Source organism: Lithobates pipiens, unplaced genomic scaffold (assembly GCF_037356315.1).
Source record: "Lithobates pipiens isolate NorthernLeopardFrog02 unplaced genomic scaffold, aLitPip1_a1.2 Scaffold_1, whole genome shotgun sequence".
In the NCBI taxonomy this organism is placed as follows: Eukaryota; Metazoa; Chordata; class Amphibia; order Anura; family Ranidae; genus Lithobates; species Lithobates pipiens.
The window spans coordinates 167,114,426-167,126,672 of NW_027507685.1; the positions used below are offsets into that span (position 1 = coordinate 167,114,426).

Consider the following 12,247-nt stretch of genomic DNA (forward strand, 5'->3'; position numbering starts at 1 on the left):
TGAAAAGAAGAGTAATGTGTGCATGCTGGAGGTGGGCTCTCACTGAGAAAAGATCCAGTCTGTGTGCTGCATTATATTATATAGGATAGCATATGAACTGTGCAATGCTATCACTGAGTATAAATACTCTGTTGCTGGGTTTTAAATAATACCATAAACGATAATGCTTTTACAGTAGAGAAAATGTGTTATCTGGAGCAAGCTATGTATTTTTAAACATTAGTATTGAACCAGAGATACATATAGTAACCATGCTTTATACAGATACAGTACATTTTTGCTATAACGTATAAAATGTTACTGGTCACTTTATATTGTGTTAATCAGGAAAAAGAACTAGCAAATAAGTTGTCTTTGTAGAATAGCCTATGTTTATGAATATATTAATTTGTACTTTTTATTTTATTTTAGCTCCAGTCTATGGTAGACTTATTGGAAGGAACTTTGTACAGCATGGATCTGATGAAAGTACATTCCTACATCAACAAAGTTATGTCACAGATGAACACTCTGGAAGAGGTAGGAGCAATTATCACTGCAAGTATGCTTAGTTTGCAGACATCTTCTAAGTCATCTGTAAATGTTTGCCCCTGAACTGAGCACACTTGAACCAGTATAAGCAAAAACTGCAAAATGTGTGTGCCAGGTTTCCCAAGAATAACCACTAACATACAAAATAGCCCCCAGGAAATTGCTACTTGCTTGTCAAGTATACAGAGTTTACTGATAACATTATGTTGACGCAAATATGTTTTCAGGGCTGTTCTACTTGTTACCCTTTTGTAACCATTTAAAGCCAAGGAAACCAATTCCATTATGGTTCAATGTATTCTTTTAGGCCCCTGTCACACAGGCTTTCTGATCAAGTCTGTCAGTTTTTCAGGCTGACCTGATCAGAGCCTCCATTCACTGTTATGGGGCAGTGGATGTCAGCGGTGACATGTTCGCTGACACCCACTGCTATCCGATAAGATCCTGTCCTTGAAATCCAGACAGATGTTGACCCTATTTTCCATCTGTCTGGCAGATCGGATGAAAACAGACAGGTGGTCCATTTTTTTTATCAGATCTCCCCATAGAGGACAGTTGGGCTCTGACAGGTCCTTCTCAGCACAGTGAATGGGGGCGGACCTGTCATCCGCCTGCTCAGTGGGGTTCAGCGAATCGATCCCCTGCTGAGCAAAACTGAGTCCCCGGGCACACCGCCTGTGTGAAAGGGGCCTTAGTTAGGTATGTAGGCTTATGTGTATTTGTTTTTAGAAAGATGTGTGAATTAGATTAGCTTTATTTTAATATAAATTTTTAACCACTTCCCGACCAGCGCACGACGATGTACGTCGACAGAATGGCACGGGCAGGCATATTGGCGTACATGTACGTCCAATATTCGTTGCCGCCGTGCCATCGGGAGCGCGCCGCCGGCGGCGTGCTCCCGCGCTGGTCGGGACCCCCGTGAGTCCGGTCGCGGGACCCGCGGACTCGATCACCGCGGGCATCCCCGCGATCGTCTCACGTAGCGGCCGAATGGAGGAAATGCTGTATAAACAACATTTTTCCATTCTGCCTAGCAACTAGTGACACTGATCTCTGCTCCATGTGATTGGAGCAGAGATCAGTGTACACTAAATGAAAGCCCAACCCCCCCACAGTTAGTAACACACCCCTAGGAACACTTAACCCCTACACTGCCACCCACTGGTTAACCCTTTCACTGCCAGTGTCATTTACACAGGAATCACTGCATTTATATAGCAGTGATTACTGTATAAATGACAATGGTCCCAAAAATGTGTCAAAAATGTCCGATGGGTCCCCCACAATGTCGCAGTCACAATAAAAATCGCAGATCGCCGCCATTACTAGTAAAAAAAATAATAATAAAAAATTATTAATAAAAATGCTATAAAACTATCCCTATTTTGTAAACGCTATAACTTTTGCGCAAACCAATCAATAATCGCTTATTGCGATTTTTTTTACCAAAAATATGTAGAAGAATACGTATCGGCCTAAACTGAGGGAAAAAAATGTTTTTTTATATATTTTTGGGGGATATTTATTATTACAAAAAGTAAAAAATAATGCGTTTTTTTCAAAATTATCGCTCTATTTTTGTTTATAGCGCAAAAAATAAAAACCGCAGGGGTGATCAAATACCACCAAAAGAAAGCTCTATTTGTGGGAAAAAAAGGACGTTAATTTTGTTTGGGAGCCACGTCGCACGACCGCGCAATTGTCAGTTAAAGCGACGCAGTGCCGAATCGCAAAAAGTGGTCTGGTCTTTGACCAGCAAATTGGTCCGGTCTGAAAGTGGTTAAATAAAGATGTAGAAACAATCAAACAAGTGCAAGCATTCAGTGATTTCTTAATGATGTTAAGTAAATACTGCAGCAGAGTTAAAATTTCTCTAAATTACTGTTACTTAGGCTTGATTCACACTAACTCATTTTTGATGCATTTTGCATTTTGCAGAAATGCAGGGAAATTTTTTAACATGGGTTCCTATGGAACATGTTCACATCAATACATTTTTGTGCTCTGCGTTTTTGGAAAGGGTCTGGGAGTTTTTTTCATGCAAAATGCAGCGTTTTGCATGTAATAGAAGTCAATGGACCTGCATCAAAAACGCAAGTACCGCGTTTTTACCGCGTTTTCTGACGCGATTTGCATTTTTTTCTTTTTTTTCCACTGTATATAGCTGGTTGCTAAGCAACCACAGTGTAAAAAAAAAGATGCAAAACGTGGCAAAATCACGGCAAAAACACGTGTCCAAAAATGCGACAAGCACCGCAAAAAGCACTGCAAAAACGCTCAAAAGCAACATGCATAGAATGCATGACAGTCCATTTAACATGGTTTCCTATGGGACACATTCTGTAGTGCAAATCTGCAAAAAGCACTAAAAATGCATAGGTGTGAAATCAGCCTTAGGCCTGATTCACACCTATGCATTTTTTAATGCTTTTTCAGTTTTGCAGAAACACACTGCAGTCCATTTAACATGGTTTACAATGAATGTAGTTCACATCTGTGCATTTTTGCAACGTGCCAGAGACTTTTTTCTGTTTTTCATAGATTTTATTGGATCAAAAACATTCATTGAAAAATGCAAATGGAATATGCAAACTGCAACCTGCATAGGTGTGAACCAGGCCTAAAGAACTGGTGGTTTTCAAACACCTTAGTATCGGATTATATCTTTAGATCAGGCTATAGGTATGTAAAAGGCAATATCCCAATTCCAGCATCAGAAGCAATCATGCTTTTTTCAGAATATCAAGGAAAGAGGAGTGCTGGGGACAGGTGCTCTACAGCAATGGTTGGATGATAAACAGGGTACTGAGCTGGTTTGCTGCGTGTGTTTATTTTTGTAATATTTATACATTTTAACTATATTCATTCATGGAAGTAGCTACCATTGTCATTACACAAGTATGTTGTGCTCATTAGGTTACTGCTTACTCCTTGTTTCTAAATTCCAATGTCTGACAGCTCTTAGGCTTGATTCACATCTATGCATGTTGCTTTTGAGCGTTTTTGCAGTGCTTTTTGCGGTGCTTGATGCGTTTTTGGACACGCGATTTTGCGTTTTTTTTTCTTTTTTCTTTTTTTTACACTGTGGTTGCTTAGCAACCAGATATATACACTGGGGGAAAAAAAGCAAATTGCGGCAAAATTGCAGCAAAACGCGGTAAAAAAATGCTGCATTTTTCATGAAAAAAAGTCCCTGAACCTTTTCCAAAAACGCAGAGGCACAAAAATGCATTGATGTGAACATGTTCCATAGGAACCCATGTTAAATAATTTCCTTGCATTTCTGCAAAATGCATCAAAAAACGCGCTAGTGTGAATCGAGCCTTAGGCCTGATTCACACCTATGCATTTTTTGTGATTTTTGCATTTTGCAAATTTGCACTACAGCCCATTTAAAGAGGAAGTAAACTCTCCCACTCTGACGCTTCTTTTCATTTAGTCCATTATAATAAGTAATTATCAGACTATAGCCACTGTAATCCATCCCAAATTGCATATTACTTTCTGTTTAAAGAAACTTTAAAAAAAACTTGTTTCCAGGGGTAAGGCTCGGTTCACACAGTAGGCGGTACGACTTGCAGCGCCGCGACCTGCCGCGACCTCAGCGGCGACTTGCAAAACGACTTATGTATAGAAGTCAATGCAAGTCGCCCGAAGTCGCCGCAAAAGTAGTACAGGAACCTTTTTTCTAAGTCGGAGCGACTTGAGTCGCTCCTATTAGAACGGTTCCGTAGTACAGAACGGGGCGCGACTTGTCAGGCGGCGAAGTCACCTGGACAAGTCGCCCCTGTGTGAACCAAGCCTTAGGCAGCACCATCTTAAGTATTGTTTTCTGAGTCCACAGTGGAGTGTATTTCCGCCCTTACATTGAGCACTTCCTGTACTGTTAACCAAGCCTCCTTCTCAATCCAAAGTTTCTGTGGCAACCCTGTTTCCCTGTTCATAGCTTACTTGTTTATTTAATAGTATTTACTTGTGCCGATGTCTAATGTTTCCCTTTGTCAGACTTATCAGCTTCAGCTGATAAGACTGCAGTAATGGCCAATATTTAGACTATGTGAGGTCACATGGTCACATGGTGTGTAGGAGGAAGCTCTGAGTGATTAGCAGAGATAGATAAGACATAGAGAGTGTGCCTTAAATCAGGGGAGATCTGGGCATGCTCAGTGACTTCATTCTACAGAACAACAAGGATTACAACAATACTAAGCAAGTAAGGAGATATCTACAAGCAGTGTTCATTATGGTTTTTTTATGCTGATTTACATGGGACAAAGTTGTGGGGGAGGGTTTACAACCACTTTAACATGGTTTTCTATGGAACACGTTCTGTAGTGCAAATCTGCAAAATGCAAAAAGCACAGGTGTGAATCAGGCCTTAGGCCTGCTGTGTTTGTGATGCATTTTTTAGCATGCTTTCAGTTTTGCAGAAACACACTGCAGTCTATTTAACATGGTTTCCTATGGATGTAGTTCACATCTGTGCATTTTATGGAACGGGCCTGTTTTTTGGTTCCATAGACTTCAATGGATGAAAAGCATGTACTGAAAAAACGCAAAATGAACCTGCAATATGCAAACTGAAACCTGCATAGGTGTGAATCAGGCCTTAGGCCTGATTCACACCTATGCATTTTCAGTGCTTTTTGCATTTTGCAGATTTGCACTACAGAACGTGTTTCGTAGGAAACCATGGTAAATGGACTGTAGTGCAAATCTGCAAAATGCAAAAAGCACAAAAAAAGTGTGAATCAGGCCTTAGGCAGCACTTAGGCCTCATTTACGCTAATGGCAAGGACTATATAGATAATTCAGGGTTGATTTACTAAAACTGGAGAGTTCAGGGGGCAGCTGAGCAGATGTATATGAGAAGAGCTCCTGCCGCACAGAGGCCTCTGTGATAGGGTTGTTCCCCCTGCAGCCCTGCCTGGATCCTTGCCTGGTCCCCTGTGTTCTTTGGCCTGTCAGGGGATCGCCGAGTGCCGCCAGTGCCGAGCACTAACGTGCTCCGGCCACCCAAAGGACATTCCGAGGCTCCGGCCTACTCACGGGGAGTGGCCACCTTTCTACACCCGGGGGCAACACCATCGCCGCATTCAGGCATTCTGGACCCTCCTGGCCTTGTCCCCTCCTCACAATTGGACCGAGGGCTGCCCAACACAACATTCGCGGCTTAAAAATCTTGCAAGACTGGCTCCTAAGATCTCTGGAGAGGGCACCAGGGACACAGGTGAGTGGCCATCTTGCTACACCCCGGCATATATCGGCAGCCTTCTCCTCTCCTCTGGGCCCGACCCATACGGCAGCACACAAATAAGGACATTATACTAAACATAAAAAGCAGAAATACAGAGGTGCCTTCTCCTCTAATAGCACAGGTGGAGACCGAGGTCCTGTCCCCCATAGCCACATGCAGCGGCCATCTTGCTCCACCCAGAAGCAGGATTGTTAGGGCCTTCCTAATCCCCCTGGGCCTAGACCCCCCTGCAAAGGCTCTAGAATTGAGGAGTACATGCATGGCTTGTAAGAGAGATGAAATTTAAGAGCAGAGCTCTGGTTCCTGTCTCCATATGCACAGCTCCTGCACAGCACCAACAGCTTCATTAGACTCAGGAGCAACAACACCGTTTGCCAGCTAGTTGAGGACATCTTATGGGAAAGATTGGCTTCCAGAAAGCATTCTACCATGGTTTCTTCCTGCCACCGTCACCACGGCCTAACCACACCATGGACTGTTACCTGAATATATCGCAGTTCCCAGCCTCGAGTGCGGCAACCGGCCCTTCGGAACCTGATGAATCTCGCCTGATGGCCACAAAAGCACCTTCCGCAGACTACGGATCCCGGCAATCCCAAGCATCCGATACTACAGACGTGGTAACAGTAGCCGTGTTGGACCTTAAACTGCAATCGCTACTCCAGGACCTGACCCACAACATTGCTAGAGAGGTGGGTAAAATCGTACATGAACTTAGAGGGGAAATAGATCAACTTAAGGGAATGTACGGACACCTTGGAGAACAAATTTGACAAGCTGACCCAGTATGTACATGTCCTGCAGGAAGATAATGCTGCTATGAGACACACAGTCTCCCAACTCCAGCTACAACAAGAAGATTTAGAGAACAGGGAAAGACGCCAGAACCTAAGAATCTGAGAGGTACCTGAATCTATCAGCGACAAGGAGCTGCGCCCATATCTCCTGGGCTTATTTGTCACTCTAGTCCCCCACATTCCGGACATCGACTGGCGATCTTTAGCTCCTAAACCTCCCCCTGGCTCTAACCCCAGAGACATTATTGTCCGCTTTCACTATTATGAAAGTAAAGAAGCCCTCACCGTAGCAACTCGCAATAAATCTTGCATTGATTTTAAACAAGCCAAGATCCAAATTTTCTGTGATCTCTCCCCTATTACTGTGGCAAAAAGACGTAGCTTTCGCCCGGTCACCACCCATTTACAAAACCATCAAGTGCCTTATCGCTGGGGATTTTCCTTCTGTCTATCTGTTTCTAAAGATGGCATCCAATTTTCACTAAGAGACCTTTCTGAAAGTGAAGCCTTTATCCACAACCTAGGTCTCCCACCCATCCCTGAAGGATCTTCAGCTCGCTACTCAGAACCCCAGGCCTCTCACGACACCAGCCAAGATCTGGACCTCCGTTCAAAGGAGATCACAGAAGACCTTCTCTACTCCTCAACAAGCTATCCCCACCAGATTTCCTACCTGAAATGACCCCCTCTTCAATATATTCCCTCTCCTCTACCATGGCTGGATGATGTCTCATATAATTTCATCTGGTTATGCGAGTGGCTCCACAGAACTGGGTCACGCTATTTTTACAACAATGTTTAACAATGTTACTCTTTTAATTCCTGTTCTGGAGCAATTACCAACCTTGCTAATCTTACAGTTGATTACTTCCTTTCTGCTATACTGACTACCCTTCACTAATCGGTGTTGACTGCTTTCTTTGAAAAGATGGGAACCCACTGTCGGACCCTGTAGTCTGCCATGCCCCTCACAAAAACCCGGGCTGTTGCCTCGGTTCCCTGAAGTTTTTTTCATCTTCAGGGCTCTCAAAAATATTTTCAAATAATTTTTTCAATTATGTTTTCTTTTGTTGTTTTTTGGTATCTCATCCTCATTTTCTGGGTCTATTTTTTGACCCTGTTTTGGTTACTAGTGCTTTTTTTTGGCATCATTTCAAGTTAATTGCTTACATGTTCCTATGTGCAACATACATAGGTATGTATGTTGCACCATGGTTATATTGTTGTCCGTTTAAAGTTTATGTTACGTTTTGCTCAGGGCTTAACAAATTTGCTTGGAATCTAGGAGCCAGCTTAAAAAGTTAGGAGCCAGGTTGGTAACGGCGATCCGGACCTGTCCCTGGCCTGACATGGAGACGAGTGAGGGGAAGATAGCGCCTCCGCCCCCCCCCGTCCCCCCCCCCCCCCCCCCCCCGTCTCCAAGTCATTGCCCATAGCTCTTAGAGGGACATTTTATTTATTTATTTTTTTCAAATGACACATTTTTTTTTTTTTTTATTGCATTTTAGTGTAAATATGAGATCTGAGGTCTCTCTGACCCCCGATCTCATATTTAAGAGGACCTGTCATGCTTTTTCTATTACAAGGGATTTTTACATTCCTTGTAATAAGAATAAAAGTGACACAAATTTTTTTTTTAAAAGAACAGTGAAAAAAATAAAAATAAAAAAGTTAAAATAAGGAAAAACAAATATATATATTTTTAAACGCGCCCTGTCCCGCCCGCATATGAAAGCGGTGTTCAAACCACACATAGGAGGTATCGCCGTGATCGGTAGAGCGAGAAGAATAATTCTAGCCCTAGATCTCCTCTGTAACTCAAAACATGCAACCTGTAGAATTTTTTTAAACGTCGCCTATGGAGATTTTAAAGGGTAAAAGTTTGTCGCCATTCCATGAGCGGGTGCAATTTTGAAGCGTGACATGTTGGGTATTAATTTTATTCTCTAGGGTGTTAGAATAAAAAATATATATAATGTTTAGGGGGTTCTAAATAAAGGGAAGTAGATAGGCAGGTAATAAAAAAACAGGCAGAGCAAGCTCCATTAGCATTGCTGGCTGTCATACCAACGGCCACCACAAGAGGGCGCCAGATTCCAGAAGGAATCATAGGACCGCAGAAGGCCTCAAAGCCGCGGCCTCAATTACCGGCCGCCGGCGGAACGGCCCGACACGATCACGCTGGGGGGTCCACGGAGACAGGATACCCCCAGCTGTGCTGCCCCAGGTGCCAGGTCGCTATTTCTAGTCGCAAATGCAACCTGGCGCCCGGGTTTTGTCGAGCCCTGCGTTAGCTATACATACATTTGATTTAGTATTAAAATATACTCCTGTAATGTAAAGGGCATGAATTCCATCAGGAAGAGATGGCAAGCTTTGAAGGAGTTCAGGTCCGCCAATGCGGAGGTGATTATGGTTCAGGAGACCCACTTCAGATTGGGTGGATCCTTTAAATTTGCCTCTAAACACTTTCCCCTCGGCCTATATAGCCTCTGATCCCTCTGGGAAGGCTGGTGTGGCAATTCTCCTTAAACGTACTTTCCCGATACGTATCCTTTCTTCCTGACAGGACCCCCATGGTCGTTTTGTGCTCCTGAGCTGTAGTCACCTTAACACTCAACTCATTGTGGCTAATCTATCTATCTAATCTATGCCCTGAACGTAGGACAGGTTCGTTTTATTACAAAAGTCTTAGGCCTTGTACACATGGTCAGACAATCCGACAACAAAATCCGTAGGATTTTGTCTGACGGATTCTGTCCGAAATTGATGTTGCATACACACGGTCGGACAAAGTTGTCGGAAAATCCGATCGTTTGTAACGTGATGACGTTATTTCGTTATGACGGGACTACATTCAGGCTAGTAGCCAATAGCTTTGGTCTAGGAATTTGATCTGAGCATGCATGGCACTTTGTCCGATCAGAATTCTCTACAAACGATTGGACCAAGTCCCGAGAGGGCTGAAGCATAAGTCTGAGCAACAGTGCTGCTAAACAGAGCCAGGTGGCTTGATATTTTTGGTTTTACTTACATTGTTGCTGTGGAAAGCTGAAACCCCTGTGTGGGCAACACTTCTGTTATCGGACATTTTCTTTCTTTAATAAAAGTGGGCCTACAAGCCCTTAAAATGGTATATCTGGCATGTACTAATTTCACTGGTGAGCTCTACCCTTAAGCTAAAACAACCCCCGATGTTACAAGTGGTGGAGAATGCGGGCATACAGACAGTGAAATCCGGGTCTCTGCGCTAGTAGTGAGTCATTTCAGGAACTGCTGCTAGCTGTGTGTGGCAGCCAGGCAAACTGCATTGCACAGGAGTTCAATTGACGGACTGTGTTGCATTGTGTGCAGGTAGTGCACCTGTGAGAATTGTTTTTTTTTCTGCTGTGAACTGTGTAACAAGCTGCTGTGCATGTGACTGCAAGGATGAGGCAGTCAAAACACAAGAAGTTCATGTTAAATCAAGTTAAAGGGGAAGTGAGGTCAGCGTGGCCTGAGAAGATGTCTCCACCTTGGAGGGCCATTCAAAAGCTGCCAGTGATGGGTTGAGACAGTGAATGAATGGTTCAAGCGGAATCGCAAAGGGTGGGGTGCAGTGCAAGGGGCTCAGATCTTGGCCTCTCACTATATGCAACCCATGCTGCCTACAGAGGAGGTTAGGGACTTCCTTGTAAGAGTTGAAAAAGTTGCTTAAAGAGAAAATGGCCTAGGGACTGGTGGCCAAAACTGCTGCAAACCTTATTACGGATAGAGTTCCGGTCGGTTTACAATTTGATGGACGGGAACCAGGATGACTACCGCAAGTTTAAAGAGGAAATCCTTTTTAGAGGAGAGTTCCACCGCATCATGTGCCACCGGCAATGCTCCAGGATGGGAGAAGTGTCACCGGAAGACATAGGTTTTGGAAATTCAGAGAAACATAAGGTTTTCTGTCATGACCACTTAGGGATAGTGGTCAACCCAGAAAGGAGAGCACATCAGCCTGAATCCTGCATGAGGTATAGCCAACCAGATTTGGAGTGCAAGTCTGCAGTTACCCCTAGCAACAGGGATCTTGTGTTACCTACAGGGGGCGTCAGTGGGTCCAGAAAGGCTGCAGTGGTGCTCCATGGCCACGTGGGGGAGTCAGCCTGTGAAGACACCACACCTGTGAGACAGCGCACTCAAATGAAGGCTATGACACCAGCTGCAGGAACTGGTAAAACTGTTTCAGTTTTTGATGCTGAACCCAGTGAAGTGGGAGTATGTCCAATGGGGAGATCCACAGTACAAGTGGACATAGACTTGCTGCAGTGTGCTACCCAGAGCAGTGGGGAGGCGCAGCGTAAAGCCCAACTAGCCGCAGGGCTAAAGACTGAAAAGGACATGGGGACTCTACACGTGCCTGCTATAATCCAGCAGATGGCTGGGAAAATTGAGCTAGGGGTGACCAAAACAGCGCTGGTACCATGTTCCCTAGTGACAGCTGCTGCAGGGTTGCCCTAGGGAAACTTCGAAGGAGCTTGCAGTGATGGAGCAGAGAGTTTCCCAGGTCAGCTATGGAGCTGCCCAAATAGGTAAGAGTGCCCCTTTACAGAGAGCGAGCGCTGTGAAGAGTCGCTCAGAGGTTATGGTGGCTCATAGACAACCCACAAAAATGGCAGTCGTGTCTACATGCAATGAAAATGATCGTATTGACAAAAGTAATACTATTGGTAAAGGTGATGATTGTAATGACATTGAAACGTGTATTTCTTGTAATGTCATATCTGAGAGTGAGGTTGGTAATGTGTTCACTACCAATGATGAGAGTAGGAGATCTCCCATGACAGGCAGAGGCACAGGATTGTCCATGGAAGTCTCATGGAGTCTCCATGTGTTGGAGTCAGAGGCTGTCCAGGATGACTCTGGTGCTATGCTGGTGGAACAAGGAGGGACTAATTTACACAGTGAGAGTGTATGGGCACAGCCCCACAACCCTAAGTGTAACCCAGTTGGTAAGGGGTTAATTCAGCCTGAAAAAGCTGAGAGTGCAAAACTGGAGGTGCCTCTAGCGCCACCAGAGCAAGGTGGCCAAAATGGGGTATTGCACCTTGCCTTGGTTGAGGATGCAATCTCTCAGGTTGATGTGAGTAAAAAAATATTGTCACAATGTGAGGTAGATAGAAGTGACAAGTGTACTGTTTTGGCTAGGGATTCCCAGGTTCCTGTGGAGCCTTCTAGAGCAGCTGATGAAGTGCTGTGGACTGTTGGTGATAGAACCACAAGGGACTGGGGTGATTGGTGCAAGGAAGTACTTGCACTAGGCCAAGTGACAAGGAATTATGAAGCAATGATGTGTAACAAAGGTGTGGACAGAACACCTGCTATGCCCAATGGAGGGATCACAGAATAGAGAGGGCTCAAGGGTACACCAGCTCCTGCAAAGGTTGATACCCTCCAGTCTGAAAGAACGGTTCTGGGTGCAGGCATGGCAGATGAGTTGCCCACAGCTCAGCAACTAAATAATAGCATGTGTCAAGGTGACAATGTGACTATTGTTGACCTGCAGAGGCTCATTGTTGAGTTGGAGGGGAAGAGGAGACATGTGGCTGACAGTGCTCCAGGGGAGCAACAGGCAGTGATGGTGGGTACCTCCAAGGAGGTGGAGGTCTCTTTCAAGGTCTCAACCTCTCAA

At 44.4% G+C, this 12,247-nt stretch overlaps 1 protein-coding gene across 1 annotated transcript in view; it reads left to right on the forward strand.

Moving 5' to 3' along the window:
• Positions 1 to 12,247, forward strand: part of OLFML2A (olfactomedin like 2A) — a 374,838-nt gene that overhangs the window by 226,664 nt on the left and 135,927 nt on the right. The window contains exon 3 of the mRNA XM_077478845.1: positions 412 to 519. Coding sequence (XP_077334971.1) covers positions 412 to 519 — 108 coding nt within the window. The remainder of the gene's footprint in view (positions 1 to 411; positions 520 to 12,247) is intronic.